The sequence below is a fragment of the Phocoena phocoena genome, chromosome 6 (genome assembly GCF_963924675.1).
Source record: "Phocoena phocoena chromosome 6, mPhoPho1.1, whole genome shotgun sequence".
Classification (NCBI taxonomy): Eukaryota; Metazoa; Chordata; class Mammalia; order Artiodactyla; family Phocoenidae; genus Phocoena; species Phocoena phocoena.
Genome location: NC_089224.1, coordinates 25886569 through 25903252, shown reverse-complemented (window position 1 = coordinate 25903252; position 16684 = coordinate 25886569). Strand labels below are relative to the sequence as shown.

Sequence of the window (16684 nt, the reverse complement as noted above, 5' to 3'; positions counted from 1 at the left end):
CCCCAGCAGAGTGGCACCATGTCCAGCAGGTCAATGCCAGCTGCCCACTTGGTCTGGAACTGTGGGACTCTTGGGGGCATCCTTTCTGTGACTGTTTCCTCAACTGTCAAGTGGGAACATCCTGGGGTTTAGGTGAGACTGGAGTATTACAGAGTTGACCCTGAGAAGGAGCCCCACTAGGCCCACGCTCAGTCAGTGCATGAGGCAGAAGGAGCCCCACTGAGCCCCACGCTCAGTCAGTGCATGAGGCAGAGAGCAGAGCTCCAAGGGAGAAGGGGCAGGACCAGCGGGAAGAGGCCGGCTGGGCTCCAGGTCCCTTCAATGCCTCTGACACCTGCTGTCCCTGCCTTGGCTCCATGGGCAGGGACTTTGCTGTATTTCCTTGAGTAAGAGCACGGTTGGAAGGGCCTGGCCTCCCCTTCCCAGTGGGCAAGTTGCTGGTATCAAGCAGCTTCAGAACACCCACTGCAGGGTGGTGAGCTCTCACAGATGCAGGACTGAGGCCCAGGTATGCAGCAGGTATACAGCTGCAGCAGCATCTAAGCATAGCAGGGTGGGTATGTGGGGGACAGCGCTGACTCATGCCTAAGCTCACCTGTGCCCTGCCCACCTCACCTGGGTCTCTACTTTACCCGTGTCCTGTCCTACCTCACCTGGACCCTGACCACCTCACCTGGGCCCTGCCCACTTCACCTGGGTCCCAACTCACCTGTGCCCTGAGCACCTCACCTGTGCCCTGTCACTCCTTGCCTGGGCCCCACCCCTGCCTCACCCATGACCGGTCATCCATTTCTGGCTCCCACAATGACCCTCTCAGCCCACAGGTATGTGCCCTGCAAGTCTGCCCATAGCTGGGCAGTGACAGGCATCCCTTCAGGGTGCCTTGCGGATGTTAGAGGGATGGGGGTCCCAAGGGACTGGACACCCCTCAGTCATCAGTTCCTAGGTCCCTCTGCTCTCCCTCAAGGCCCTCGGGGCTCTGGTGCAAATAGACCTTCCTGACATCTTTGTGAGTAGCCAGCACTCCCATGATCCTGTATCTAAGTCTGGCTCCACTTGCTACAGGCGCAAATGGCCCTGTCTACCTCACTAGCATGACCAGGGACACAGAGCAGGTCTCCAGGCATGGCACCTTGTCTGAGGCCCCCCTGTCTAATGCCGCTGCATCCTGGGGCAACCACAGGGGTGTTACTTGCACCCTGCAGGCCTGGATTGGGGTCCAGGGCGTCATGACCGGCTGTGCCCATCTGTTACCCTCATTCTCCAGCCAACCAGGCCCACTGTGGGGAGACCCTGCCCCAAGGCTGTGTCCACCTGTTGGCTGCCAGCATTTATTTATGTAGATAAGCACTGTCCACCACCGACCAGGGGAGGCAGGCACAAATCTCAGGCCACAAATCACGACGCCTGTGTGGTCCCCCTGTAGTTTCACAGCATGGCTATTCAGGAACCCACCACTCGCTCCCTTGGGCATCTCCAAATGGGGTGGCGAGCTACGAGGTGGCACAGGGTGTGCCCAGTCCCCGGGAGAGGAAAGAGGAGAGAGGAGGAGTCCAGGGGGCCAGTATGGTTCAGCTCACATGGATGTAGATGGTATAGATGGGTGGGCAACCGTCAGGAGGGGTGGCATGACTGCAGACATCCACCAGGTGTCCCTGGGCACCACCCATGAGCTCCTTCTGTCTTCCAGTGCAGATGACCCCTCACTGCCCATTCGGAGTTTTCTTGACAGTCATCCCACGCCCCACTCTGGGCCACACTGCTGGGCCTGCAGGCAGAGGCCCGGGTCTTTGGGGGACGTGCTGGGTGACCCTGGGCAATTGGCTGCCCCTGTTTGGGCCTCACTTTTCTCCTCTCTGACATGGAGGAACCCTCCAGGGCCAAGTGCTATGTGGCCTGTTGGTCCCTCAGCAATCCAGGCTCCCTTCATGCCTGCATGTGGCCTGATGCCACCTCTCAGATGAGTACAGGCCCTGCCACGGTGGCTGTTCAGCTGGGAGACACGGCAGAGACTCAACTCATGGGGCAGCTGGGGCCTGGGGCTGCTGGGCCCCTGGGCTGGCCTGGGCCAGATGCCCGTGGGCTGCTGAGCTCAGGGCCTCCAACCACTGCTGCTGCAGCTCGGCGGACGGGGCACTCAGGTACAAAGACTGCTGGGCCTGCTGCAGCTGCCACATGTGTCCAGCATCCAGCCTCTCTGTGGGGTCTGGCACACTCACCCTGCAGCCAGAGAGAGGGATGGCATGCAGCAGCTGGCCATCCTGCAGGAAAGGAGAGGAACGTCAGCACCCCGGCCTCTGGAGTCCTGGCATCACTAAGTGGCCCCACAAGTGGGCAGCAGAAGGGTGATTCTGGACAGCCGGGGAAACTGAGGCCCTAGGGTCACATGAGCCACCCACCACGTGGGGTTGGGCCCAGGCTGCATGGCCCAGGCCTATCTGGGCGCCACGGGCTTGAGGCTGTGGGCTGCCAGAGCAGGGTGGACCCCCACCCCCACTGTGGCCCAGCGTTCAGAGGACACACCTGGCTGCCTCCTCGAAGGTGCAGCACCAACTCCAGGGAGTCCGACTCAGAGATGGCAGCCCACACCTTGCTCCAGGCTGTGCCGCCATCCGACACCAGCAGGGGGCCACAGAGCAGGCTGGGCGGGGGGTCCACCGTGGCTGGCTTCTGGGGACACAGAGGACAAGTCAGGTGGAGTCTCCCTTGTAAGAGCCACTCTCCAGGAAGCACCAAGGCTGAAGCTCTGGGGGGAGAGAGGAGGGGGAGACAGACTGGACAAGGCCTGGGCCAGCCTGAGCTTCCCCAGGGTCACTGCAAGGCCACTTGGGATTGGGCTGGACCTTCTAGGCAGTGAGACCACAAGAAGGGTCAAGACAGAAATAAAGATAAGGTAGGAAAAAGTGGAACAGCAGTGAACCAGAATATGGCGGCTGTGGATGATTTCCCTGTACACACACACACCTCTCACACATAACATCACACACCACACACATTCACATCCTCCAGGACTATGAAGAAATAAGTTTCTGTTGTTTAAGCTGTCCATCCTGTGGTATTTGTTATACAGCCTGAGCTGACTAATGCACCATCTAACTCCTGAGTGCAAATGGTTCCCAAGCTCTCGGCCATGACTGGATCCTAAGAGCCCAACACGCACACACGTGATATTTGGCATTTAACTGCTAGCTGCTCTCAGTGGCCTATGGACCCAACTGAGCCCTACCAGTCCTGGTCCCAGGGAAGGCGACAGCACTAGGAGCAGTCTGTCAAGGCTTCTGGGGTCTTGTGTCTGGAAGGCTCACCAGCCCCAGCCCACCCACCTCTGTGCTCTGCTTGGGCTCCAAGGGCTCCTCGAGGCTGGGGCTCGAGGGGGCCACCGGCTGGGTCAGGAAACACTCTCGGCAGACACGACTCTGCCTGCCGTTCTCAGCCTTGAACTCGGAGCACTTCCCACAGATGACCTGCAAGACAAGGGCACCTGTGACCCCAATGCCCAGGGACAGAAGACTATCCAGAAGGAGGCTGGAAGGAGAGGTGTAACGGCCTGTGGAGGGGAAGGGCTTGTCTGTGAGCCATGGGAGTCGGGAGCCTTGTCCACAGGGCAAAGACCCCAAGTCTGGCCCCTGCTGGGCCTCCAGAGCCTGCCTTCTTGCTCAGAAGTTCCAGGATCCAGGGGTCTGTGTGCATGGAAAGAAGATTTGGAGGAGGAACTAAGCACATGGAGGTCCCAGCAGCTGGCCTCCTCCCACCTGGACTCACCGCCCCGCACAACTTGCAGTGGTGCTTCCTTTTGGTGATGGAGTTGAAGGTCTCACCACAGCTGCTGCAGCCCTGCTTCTCCTTGTCACGTCTGGTCTTAGACGACCCTCTCCTGGGCTCAAGCTGTGGGAGGCAAACGGCTGCAGTCAGCTTCCCAGCGCATGTGGAGTGGCAGCTGTGCGATACACAGGCAATGCACATACAGGGCAAGAAAGCCGGACGTGCAGAAGGGAATTAAGCAGGAGCCACCCTGGCCATGGCCCCCTGCCCAGCCTCACTCCCCAGAAGCTGCCCTGCTGTCACACGGGGTGAGATTCCAAGGGGAACAGGAACTCTATGCTTGGAATGACTTGTCCCACCACGGAGGTCAGTGACTTTGCGTGTCTGCAAAGATAACAACCGGAACCCACACTGGGGGAAACGGTGGCTGCTCTGCACAGGAGCCCAGACGCCAAGGACTGGGGTGTCTGCACCCAGCATCCAGCCAGGTGGCCCTTGCTTCCATGCTCTGCCCTTTATTGGACCCCAGAGCATGGTCCCTGCTCCATGCCAGGCACTCAGAGGTGTGCAGTTGCCCGCCCAACACGTGTGAGAGTACTCTCCAGGGGTGGGAGCAGGGTCAGGGGCTGGACTCCCCTCTCTATCTCCTCCGATGCTGCCTGAATTTCCCACAAAAGAGGGCAGTGATGAGTCCTTTCAGCAAGACAACGGGAAGTCATGAAACATGGTGTGTGTTCAGAGAGGTTAGAAGATCTTTAAGACTAGTCGCAAGAACACACTATAAAATGCTTTTACTTCTTTTTTGTTTGTTTGTTTTCTTTTACGTTTAAACAAGCTGTTTTGTGTAAGGTTTCTCAAAAAGTTTTACAAGAACTACATCAAACTCCTTGGAGCGAAGAGGAATTGGAGAGTGGCAGGCAGCAGTGGGAGAGAGGTTTTCATTTTATTCTATCACTTTACTTTTTTTTTAAAAAAAAGTATTTATTCCTTTTTTAGTTAAACATATTTACAAATTTTAAAAAATCTAATGCAGTCTAAAACTAAGGAACAGGTATATAAATCATACATGGGAGGTAGATGTCAAGGCGACATGTTGGAAGACTGTTCAAAGGTGTCAAGTTATATTGCTAAGGGAAACAAGCAAGTTGCAAAATAATGTACAGTAGCGTATAATGTTTATACCAAAAAGAGTACGTGCATGAAAAAAAGACTGGAAGGAAGCACACCTGATGATCTTATTGGCTGTTTGGGGTAGAGTAACTCTTATCTGACTCTCTTATCTGGATTTTCTCAAGTGTTCACCGAGAACAGCTTGTGAAAGAGGAAGAAAACCAATAGACACGTAGAAAAGCAAACCAGCCACTCACTGACCAGCCCCCCTAACCCCCCCACCTCCTGCCTCACATTCCCATTGAGGACTGTGTTCCCTCTGCACTGTGGACAGCGGTTTGAGAGCTGGGTGAGGGAACCTATGTGGTCCACTCTGGCTGCCTACCCCTGGCCATAGTGACATCAGTCGTGTCCAGGACCCCAGCCCCACCAGATGCAAGGGCTTGGGAGGTGAGCAGGAGGCAGGAGGGAGTGAAGGTGGGAGTGGGCACCGACCATGCAGGGTGAGGCTGGGGTGGGGGCTCAGTAGCGCTGTCTGATTAGGTTTCCCCATATGATTAGGAGTGGTGCAAGTTGGGGGACAGCTCCCAGGCCCTTGCCCTGCCCCTCATCAGCCATGAGACCCTGCACAAGTCACTTCTCCTCTCCAAGCTTGGTTTCCTCATCTGTAAAGTGGGGTGAGGAACCGCCCCTGGCCCTGAACCCCATCACAGCACAAGAATCCTGACTGGTTTTGCTGATTGCCCTTACATGTTACCATGGCTCTCAGGAAATGCCCCATCGTTTGATGAAACAGCTTTCTAGCTCTGAACCACCCCAGCCCCTTAGCATTTCCTCTCTGTGTGGGTAGGGGGTGCTGGGGTCCCAGCAGAAAACAGAGTCAATTCACCACAAACTTAAGACTTTAAGAAATGTCACAGATATGTATCAAATTCCCCAGAATGTCAGAGCTAGAATGGCTACTGGAAGTGCTTGTCTCAACCTCTCCCCTGCACAGATGGGGAAACAGAGGCCCAGAGACAATTTTTCTGTTTAAAAGAGAAACACTTAAAATAAGTTTAACATTAGTGTTTCTGAGCAGAATAAAATGAGGTCTGAGATTTGTTTTAAAATATTCCAGAAGAAAGAAGAGTATGTGGGGGTGGGGTGAGGATAGGGGTGGAAAGACAGATAAAACATGAACAGCACAAAGTTGAAGTTGCTCCAGGCTGGTGTGGGGGGTCTCGCTGTCTGTTATTTCTACTTGTGTGTGTCCAAAGCTTCCCTAATAAAAATTTGAACAAAATAAGCTAAAAATATGTTTAATATAAACTCTGCAAGTTTAAGGAGAAAGAGATGCACTGGTTGGGGGTGAGGGAGACAGAAGGGAGGGGCTTGGGCATTGGAGGCTGTTACGGGCTGAATTGTGTCCCCCAAAAGTCATAGTTTGCAGTTCTAACCCCCAGCACCTCAGAATGTGACTGTATTTGGAGAGAGGGCCTTTAAAGGGGTGATTAAGGTAGAATGAGGTCACTAGGGTGGGCCTTAATCCAATATAACTGGTGTCCTTATAAGAAGAGGGGATTAGGACATGGTCACACACAGAGGCAAGACTATGTGAGGACACAGGGAGAAGATGGCTATCTACATGCCAAGGAGAGAGGCCTGTGAACAAAAAAAGAACAAAGAGTGCCACTCATCATCCAGTTATATAAGGGTTAAGATGTACCCACTGCAGTCACCCACGACAGTGCACTCGGGAGGGAATTCAGGATGAAAAAAACAAGATGAGGCATTCTGTGTGTTGGAGAAACAGGCCCCGAGATAGAGGCACATCTCAGAAAGAATTTCAGTGACCCCAGATTCTTGCATCTTCCCATGCAGAGAAAATCACTTAAAAGTATTAGCTTAAGATATCTGCTCTTTGTGATATAGCAGGAATCTTTTACCAAAATGTATGCTTGACTACATGTATTTCCTAGCCAAAAAATTCGTACATATACTGGCTCCTCCCCTCCCTCTTACAAGCAGTTCCTCAGAGCTATCTCCCAGGCTATAGTCCTCAGTAAGATCCTGAGTAAAACTTAAACTCAACTCTAAGTTGTGTGTTTTTCTTTAAGTCGACAGGCCTCAGGAGAAACCAGCCCTACCAACACCTTGATCCTGGACTTCCAGCCTTCAGAACTGTTAGGGAATAAGTGTCTGTGGCACTTTGTTAAGTAGCCTGAGCACACTAATTCTGGCCTATGCTTCCAAGCTCTGCTGCCTCTGCTCATAGACCCCACTGTGGGCCCCACCACTGTGAGGCCAGTGCTGGCCCCCTGGTACGAGGAGCCCTGGGACCAGCTGGTGCCTCTGAGGGTGATAGGGACGCTTGCTCTGTCCAAGACCCCATCACCCTCCTCCTCCATCTCATGACCCCTGACCCCATGGACACTGGGTGTAAGAAAACCTTGGGCCCCCTCTCGGTTTATTCCATGCAGCTCAGGATCACAGAGCCCTGTGGGTGGAAAATGGGTGGCACAGACCCGACAAGCAATACTGACGCTCCCCACAGCCACATGCCTTACTGAAGGCAACCCCTGTCACCCGGCCTTGGCTGCCAGCCACACTCTAGCCCTGAGGCACATCTGTCTGCCCCACTCAGGGCTCCTCCCCTTGAGACCATCTCTCAGGACTGCTGGGGCTCAGACATGAGAAGAGAGAGGAGGGGCCATCCCTGGGTCTGCTGTGGCCCAGGAGCCTCAGCCCTCTACCAACCTTCATGGTGACCCTGCCATGCCTGTTTTCCAGGTGAGGACACCAAGGGCACTCGAGGTGGGAGTGGTCAGTGGCAGGTGGCTGGATCCGCATCTTGCCTTCAAGCACTTACATGTGCTGCAGAACCTGGGCTCTCCAGACCCTGCGAACAGCGCTGCACAACTGCTGAGAACACAGAGAGGCCCTGGGGGCTACTGGGGCATCCCTGAGGGGCAGGGCTGCCCACAAGATGGAGGAGAGGCTGTAGCGGGTCAGGGGTATGTGGCCAAGAGCTCAGGTGCTGAAGGTCAGCAGGGACCCTGTCCTGGCCAGAGGGACCAGAGGGCAGTTCCTAGAGCCGGGCATCTTGGGGCTGGGGCTTGGAAGAGCGACCCATCCTGGCTTCCTTTTTTTAGGCTGCAGTTCGGTGATCAGACAGGGTCTGAGTACCAGCTTTCTTGGCTGGGTACCAGCTTCCTCGGTGCTGAAGACTGTAAGCCACCATGGCCCATGCTTGATGCAGCTCCCCCAGGCATTTCCCGACACCGAGGGCTGGTGACCAGGTGGCTGAGGTGAGCCCACCTGCAACGTTGAGGACAGGTCTTCCTGGCCAACCATACTTCCTTTTTGGATGAGGATATAGAATAAGTCAACCAAAGGGAGGGGCTCAGATTTTCTTTTTGGATGTGGAGACATTGGAAAGGCCTGGGCCAAGTCTAACCAGGGAGGTGTGGAACCGTGGCTTCCCTAGTAACAGCCAAGCGACTTCACCCAAAGCGCTCCAAATGCACAAGCGTGGGCCTGGGAGGTCTGTGCTGAGGGCCTGTTTTATTCAACGTTTTCTCTTCGGCAGATTCACTTACAAAGCAGGGAAGCAGGAGGAAAATTCAGGTAAGAATTGGGTCCCAAACAGTGGCCCTGACAACCAGCCTCAGAAGATGGAGCCACACAGCTATCATCAGTCCTAAAGGGTGTGGACGTAGGCCCGGGTCTTAGGCCCGGCCCTGTGGTGGGTGCAGCCCAGGCCCTCTGCCCTTCACAGGCAGCCCTGTCCTGGGCTTGGGGTGGAGGGGCAGCACTAAGTTTGTGCATGCTGAACGACGGGTGGCAGGGATGGGGCCTTTCACGACATCGTGGAAGGGTCCATATGTTGCCATGGTGGCTCTGGAGCCCAGGGAGGCCTTGACATTTCTGTGCTTCCGTGAAGAGAGACACAACTTTTGCAGAACGAGGAAGTCTTTGGATTCTGCAAGACTCCCTTGCAAAACTTCCTGGTTTGGGTTTAGCTTTTCTTAGGAAAGAGGGCCTAGTGGGAACTGTGTGTCTGAGGACAACACCAGGAAATCAAATGAGCACACCAAGAGTGAGTTTACATTTCCTCTCCAAAAGCTTACATCTGGCATGTTGTAGCAAAGATCACTCTTTCTAGTGTCAGAATTAAAACCCACTTTGGGGTACTTTCCACAAATATCCACCGAGCACATCTCGGACTCGCCCTGTATGGCAGGAGCTTCACTGAGCTGCCCTCCTGGGTCCACCAAAACCTGTGCTCGTCAGAAACACAAATGAGAAAAACCATGGCTGGGCCATGTGTGCTGGGGCCGGAGCTGCAAGTCTGTTGCTGACAAGCGTTTGTCTGTTGTAGGACCTGGGCCTGGCTTGGGGTGGATAAAGGGACTGGGACAAGGAGGCCTGAACTTGAATTGTGATCCCGAGCATCTGGCAAGTCAATGATGCTGCAGAGCCCTTGGAAGGCTGAGCCCCTGGGTAGAAGAAGGTGGGGTGGCCTGCATATCTACTGGCTGAGCGTCGCCATCGATGCGCAGCAAGTCTGCAGCCTGGCCTGGGCAGACCCCTGGACTGCGCTGAGGCCCTGTGCCTCAGGGGCTCTCAGCTACCTTTTTACCTGTCAAAGGAGTTGGGCAACCAATCGGAGGGGCACCCGAGTGGCCAACAGACACCTGACACAGCTTCTCTCTCTCTTCTCCCCACCCAAGGGAAGGTGAGGGTAGAGGGGGACGAGTTGCCCAAGGCCTCATGTCAGGACCCACTCCACGTGTTAAAACATTAAACATGTGACCTTCAGGTCCCTTCCAGCTAGAACATTCTCCGATGGGCACTGCCTGTCGTGTGTGCCAGCCCCACCTCCTGCTCCTCTGTCTCTGCCTTGGCACTGGATCTTCCTCAGCCCTGTCTCCCTGACCACACAGCCCACAGCCACTTCTACTTTACCCCGCATCCACGGACTGAGGCCTGCCTGTGGACTCACCCTACAAAGAATGGGGGTTGCTCACGGCCCTTGATGCCTTCCGGCATGCCCCAGGCCAAGGGTCGGATAGCAGAGGGCCCTGCAGGGGGTCCAGCTCAGCTCCTCTGCAGAGACAGGGAGAAGCAGTGCTTCATGCAAAGGGCCATCATGGAGGTTGTCAGAGACCCTGGCCAAGGGACCCTGGAGCTGACTGGAAAGCTGGAGAGGCCCCATGTGTCATTTTTCTCTGGGCAGTTAGTTACACAGATGAAGTTTGAGTGTGCAAGCTGCTTTTCATGATGTTCCTAGACGTTCCAGAAAGGAGCCCAATAGCACACTGCCAGCCTCACACGCACAGTTTGGTGATTCAGAAAGCTGATGGTGGGTTGCTTCATGTGAGAAACACTTGTCAGTGACTCTGGGGTCAGCTGCGAGGGCTTCACAGATGAGGCCTTGGGGCACAGTAGGCATAATTGAGGCATTCTGCACAGAGGGGATAGCAGGCGCAAAGGCCCTGGGACATGGCCAAGTGAGGGAGGCCAGGGCATGGTGGGGGAGGGTGGACTGGAAGGAAGGCAGGGCCAGACAGAGCCACAATGCAGGGAGCCCCTCAGGGAGTTTGAGGGGCTGTGACAAGACCATGTCTCCCCTGCTGATAATGCTGCCTTCAGATTTCCTGACTGAGTTCAAACAAATTAGCACAGACTCCCTTTGGTTCTCGCAGTGCCGCCCTGTGGCAGCAGTAGCACTCAAGTAAGGGGGTTCCCTCCTCTCACTTTGTCCCTGAAGCCCATTATGCCCTAGAAATGCTCCATCCCTCCATGGGAGCCCAAAAACTCCTCAAGGTTTTCCCAGTGCCTGGCAGTCAGAGACACGTCGGGTCAGGGGTCGTGTGGTGACCTGGCAAAGCTTCTGCTCTTGTAACAGAGCAGGGGACTGGAGCATCTGGGCACACCTGTTCTGGGGCCTCAGCTGGGGCCCAATGCTACCCAGCAGCATGGATTGTGTGGGAGGAGGGGACTAGTTTTCTTACTAAAAATCTAAGCCAGGACAGGAACATTTACTCCCCGTGATGAACTAGACATCCGTCCCTCCCTCTGCTGCTGTCCCAGGAAAGTCAAGTCCCACCACAAGGCCTTTGAGCAAAAGGCCAGGTCTCCTCACCTATCAAGCCCGTTTCCTATTCCTAAAATGGGTTGACCCTAACAAGTCCCAACCCAGAATGGCTGTGATGACCAGCAGGGTGGCCCTTGTAGCCAGGAAAGAAGGAGCTCTGCAAGCTGGTGCTAAATTCAGGCAGACTTTGCTGTCCAACTGGGGAGCACCTGCCACCAAGGGAGTGCTGGCCCAGATGAGGGATGTGAGAAAGAGAAGTCAGGGGGAGGGAAGGAGAGGCAGGCCCAGTGGAGAGAATGTGGGGGCAGTACCGACCTACCCATGGAAGAAGTTCCCCTTTAGGAGCAAACCCCCTGTTAGGGGTCAGGCTGGGGCTCAGGCCTCCACGCATTCCTTCTGAGCCTGGAAAATTCAGGGATAGGGCAAAGCGAAGATGCCCAGGAGAATCCCCTCTCAGGATGCAGGGTACAGCAGCTCCTTGGTAGTCTAGGCTTATAATTGTCATCAGACTTCACGACTATTAGGCCCAGTGGTTAATAATGATGCTTCCCTGTACTGGATACTCATTGCATGTGAGGCGCACACATTTACCCTGTTACTAATCTCCCAAACTGACAGAGCAGGAGGGACTCGGGCATAGTCCCGTGGCCTGGCCCTGTCAGGGTGGGGACATGCACACAGGCTATCTGACCCTGGACCACGCCTTCTCCGCCCACATTGACTGAGCCTCCTGAGGGCCAGGTACCGCCTTGATCCACATTTCATCCAGGCATACTTTACCTGTGGTAAAGAGCACAAGTCTTCAGAAGAACTCAGCTGTGTAACCTTCACCCACCCAAGGAAATGGATATTTGGGTCCCAGCAGGCTTGCCCCAGCCCTCCACCAACAGGCCCCAGAGGCCATCACTGTGAGGACCCAGGTCACATGGAAGGGGGAGGCTAAACCCTCACCCTCAGGTCACCCTGGTCTGACCCCAACTTCCACCTCCCACCCCTGTCAAAGCTGGGGGGGTCACTCACCCCTGCAGTACCCCCTCCACCAGTGGCTACCGCTGCAGGCACCTCTGAGTTGGCGCTCACCATCTGGAGGGGACAAGACAGCTGGCATGAGCAGAGGTTCTGTGGCCACATGCTGACATCCAATGCAGCGTTGGAATGCCACCATTCCTTCTGTCTGGTCACAGGGTCAGGAGGAAGACTGTCGGGGCCTGGTGTTTGCTATGACTTTGGGAATCTGTCCTCCCTGGCCTGAAGGCATCTCAGAAGAGTTATCATTTCCCAGCTGGGGTGGAGGGCAGTAGGCAGGTATGAACCTCCTTGAGGCCCACCAGGCCTAACCAGCTGCATCACACCACGTGAGGTGGCCCTGGCATCTGGCTTTCCTCAGGCATCTGTGGAGAGCTCGGTGCCCTGCCTTCTACGGTCAGGCTCTGTCCCTGCACCAACTTTAACGGCAGGTATGGGGTGGGGTGGGGGGTTCTGTTTCCAGGTCACCTCTTTTCAAAGTAGGGGACAGTACTTTCCTTGCCCGGGGACAACACAAAGTTTTCTTCTAAAATAGTCCAGAAAGCAGACAAAATGGAGATTTGATGCAAATATTAAGTGGATAATGAGGTGGCCTGTCGCCCACAGACCAGTGAGACCACAGGGAGGGCCAACCCGGCCTGATGTCTGGGACTCAGGGCTGCTCAGCCAGGCTGGGCTGGGTATCCCTTAGCTTCAGGGATGTCCCTGAGGCATGGAGTGAGGGACCCTCACTGTGAAGTCATGTTTGGTTATACCTAGACAGAGGGGATGGCCAAGGCCTAGGGTGGACCCATGTGGCCCTGGGTGGGGATCCTGCTTCCTGGCTCCCCCCAGGCCTGGGGACAGCTTCCCATGGGGAGCAAGCTACCCCTGCTGATAAGATCACAGCCCCTAGGTGCATGTGATAGGACAATGCCTCATGTAGCAGCTTTATCCAGGCCTGTCCTTCCCTCCCTCCTCTCCAATCACTGACCACCCCAGCTATAAGGTACAGGCGTCCCCACATGGATGCTCAATAAAGGTGGGCATAAGGAGAGCATGGGGACCAGCTTCCCCCCCAAACACCAGTCCTTGTGCAAAGGGCCTGGGTTGCCCCAGGGACACTGGCACTCACAGGCGGGTCTGGAGTGAGGGAGGGATCCTCATCCTGGCCGAAGGAGCCACTGAAGGCCTTGAAAGTCTGGCTGTTCTGCTTGTGCTTCTCAATGGTGGACTCAATGACCTGAAACAAAACCACAGAGAGCAAGGTCCCTCAGAGAGCATTCCAGGAGGGTGAGGACAAGGGTCCCGTGGTCATTGCGTTTTCCCCTGACCAACAGCCTCACATGTCCTCTGAGATGAGGAAACAAGGCTCAGGGATGTGATCAGTGACTGACCAGGTCCCCACTCCAATCTCCATGGGTTCCAGTGCCACCCCACATGCAGTACTCCAAGCCACGGGCAGATGCTCTTGGAACATTTTATATGGATTCGAGGCCATGTTTCCACTTCCTGCAACAGCATTCCCATCTAATATCTGTTTGAATTTCCTTTTTCTCTTCTCACTCAGATTTCTGTCTTATGAATTTTGGGAGCCACTAATGGTGGCTAACCATCACTAATGGTTAGCGTTTGGCCTGGTGGTGGTCTGCCAACCCCGGTCACTGCCTTGGCCTCCGCTCTGACGTGGCCCTCCTGACCTGTGTCCCTACCATGGCTGGTTCTGAGCTGAGCCTGCTCTGGCTGCCCCAGGACACTGCCTGGCCTGTCTTTGGAAGCACAGGCTCCGTCCTGGAAGTCAAGCTGCTCGTCCTGCAAGACCCACCGCTCCTGCCAGCCATGGAGAGAAGGACAACACGGACCCACCTTGGAGCTGCCAGACTGGAGATCTTCCCCAGGGTGAGGGCACCTCCCTGCATGTCCACCTCCAGGCCTTTATGTTTATTTGTTTACTGGGGAGCCCCAAATAAGAGAATGGATTCAAAGGTTTGTGGAGTCCGAAGGTGCTTATAAACTTGGTCACCCCATCACTTCAAGGTGGATAGATGGGTGGGTAATACCTGGGGGGGACACGGGGCCATCCCATCCCTTGTTCCAACATGAAATGGCCATGCCGCTCAAGAATTTGGTCATTTGGTTACTTTAAAACTTTAGGAGCTTCACCTGAATCCATTCTTTCTTTTCCTCTTCTGTCCTATAAAAGCCAAAAGAGTATTTTATTCATTTAGTCTTGGATACTGACTCTAAACCACCTGATTCCTCTCAGCCCTGAAGTACATGCCTGTGCTGCTCACTGCCTGGAAGTGCAACTCACGGCTTGGGAGAGCGGCCCCAAAGGCTCTGGAACACTGTGGCCAGTACCACCAGGTGCAGTCAGGCGAGGTCAAGTGTGGCCAGGTGGAGTTAAGTGTGGCCTTGTGGGTGCAGGTGGGGTCAGGTGTGGCCAGATGAAGTCAGATGTGGCTAGATGTGGTAAGCTTGGTATGCAGAGCCCTCTGCAGTGGATGTAAACCAACACTTTGGTGGGCCACAATGGGTCATTGCAAAGATCTCACGTCATTGGCGGAAGTGAGAGATGGGCTCTCCCAAGCCCCGCCACAAGTCACGCACCATCTTACAGGGTAGTGTGACAACAACCACCAAAATTTAAAGTGGACATGCTACCCTTTGGCCAGCAATTTTACTTCAGGAGTCTACCAGATGGACGTAACGACACATATGTACGAAACTTGGTTCATGGACACTGCTTGCAGCACCATTTGCAACAGCAAGACCCCAGAGGACCTAGGTGCCCGTCAATGGGAACCAGCCAACGATCATATTGGAAAATTATGCTGCTTTAGAAAATGGTGCTCATATATGGGATGATTTCTGATAAATTAAATGAAAAAAGCAAGATGCAGAACAGACTAGATAGAAAATGGTCATCTGTGATTTAAAAAATAGATACAGGGCTTCCCTGGTGGCACAGTGGTTAACAATCCACCTGCCAGTGCAGGAGACAAGGGTTCGAGCCCTGGTCTGGGAAGATCCCACATGCCGTGGAGCAGCTAAGCCCATGCGCCACAACTACTGAGCCTGCATTCTAGAGCCCGCGTGCCACAACTACTGAAGCCCATGCACCCTAGAGCCCGTGCTCTGCAACAAGAGAAGCCACCGCAATGAGAAGCCTGCGCACCACAACGAAGAGTAGCCCTTGCTCGCTGCAACTAGAGAAAGCCTGCGCACAGCAACAAAGACCCAACACAGCCAAAAATAAATAAATAAATTTATTTTTAAAAATAAATAAAAAATAGATACATATGTATGGGGACAGAAATTCCAGAAGAATACTTCAGAGATGGTTAAGAATGTCTGCTGGGGGTGGGGAACAGGGTGTGGGCAGAGGCTTAATTTTCATTGACTTCCCCTTAGTACTGTTACATTTTAAACCACAAATAAGCGAGTAAAATGAACACAAACACATCGAAAGTTTATCCAGTTTAGAAAAGGAAGCCATCTGCTAAAATTTCAGGTCAAACATATTCACACAGCAGCAGACACCAAGGCAGCTGAAACCTACCGAGTTTGTAGCTCCAGGGACCTTTTCTTTCCAGTTATGATGAATGTGTAGGCTGCATTTGACTTGACGACATCCTGCACCTGAAGGCATACAACAAAGGACAAAACAAAAACAGTAAGTCACTTTTAGCAGGTCCTGAACTGTGGACTCACACTCTCAGACTTGGAGGTCTTTCCCTGAGAAGGGGTGGGGAGAGGTGACCCAGTGAGTCTGCAGGGGAGTGCTCGGCTTAGGGTCATGGTTGCTGCGGGCCACTCCATGAGTCAGTCCATGGTGGAGGGTGGACCACCGACCTGCTCAGGCAGGGCTAGAACCGCTCATTCACTGTTCTTGGAACTGTGCCGGCCAAATCTGCCTGCTCTCAGGGCTTCCCAGGAAGTCAGCCCCAGTGCCTTTCCCCACAAAGGTACCCACAGGCACTCCCGACACAGGGATGGGAATCTTAGGAGAAGAGCCAGGAGGATCTCCACTACCCTGCCGGGGTTTCTGAGGCCCCATGGGCAGGTACCTTCTATCTGCAGGTGTCTGCAACAGGGAGCCTTCCCTCATCCCCTCAACACTCTACTCCCACAGCCCTTGGCTGGATGTGGCCCACAGGCTGGCCACTGTCAGAAGGGATTTTTTTGTATCACTAATGCAACCCTTCACTTTTTAGAATAAAGAAATACTTTGATTTAGCCAGTATTTTTGGAGTGCCCGTTAATTCAAAGCACTCTCCCACAGAAGAGGGGGACTGACTCCAGCTCCAGCAGCCCCACAGCACGAGACATCAATGGACGCAAGGAATAGGGACAGCAGGGACAACAGGTCATCTGGACCTTGGGTACAAGTGCCTGCAGAACCTCATCTGGGCTCCAAATTGGTGCAGGAGTGGAGAGAGCATGGACCAAGGACAAGGGAACAGGCAGGATGGGCACCCCATCTGCATTCACCCCAAGTTTCCCTTAGAGTCTGTAAGTGGGGCCCTTAGGGCTGACTTCACAGGGGACAGGAGATGGCCCAGGTCCTGGCATTGCCCTTCATCCTGCCAACATGAAGCCGGCAGCGCACTGGCAGGTAGGCCAAGTGGAGGGACAGGGGATCCTGCCCATTCAGCCCAGGATGCTAGGCCAAGGCGCCCTCAGAGATGTTCCCCCATGCCTGGGTCAGGATAGAAGCAAGGC

At 54.4% G+C, this 16684-nt stretch overlaps 1 protein-coding gene across 1 annotated transcript in view; it reads right to left on the bottom strand.

Annotated features, from left to right (window-relative positions):
* Nucleotides 1–2018: 2018 nt before the first annotated feature.
* Nucleotides 2019–16684, bottom strand: part of FGD3 (FYVE, RhoGEF and PH domain containing 3) — a 33241-nt gene continuing 18575 nt past the window's right edge. The window contains exons 9-16 of the mRNA XM_065879867.1: nucleotides 15522–15601; nucleotides 14123–14153; nucleotides 13095–13202; nucleotides 11975–12037; nucleotides 3763–3885; nucleotides 3324–3464; nucleotides 2524–2670; nucleotides 2019–2261 (exon numbers count right to left, since the gene is read on the bottom strand). Coding sequence (XP_065735939.1) covers nucleotides 2019–2261; nucleotides 2524–2670; nucleotides 3324–3464; nucleotides 3763–3885; nucleotides 11975–12037; nucleotides 13095–13202; nucleotides 14123–14153; nucleotides 15522–15601 — 936 coding nt within the window. The remainder of the gene's footprint in view (nucleotides 2262–2523; nucleotides 2671–3323; nucleotides 3465–3762; nucleotides 3886–11974; nucleotides 12038–13094; nucleotides 13203–14122; nucleotides 14154–15521; nucleotides 15602–16684) is intronic.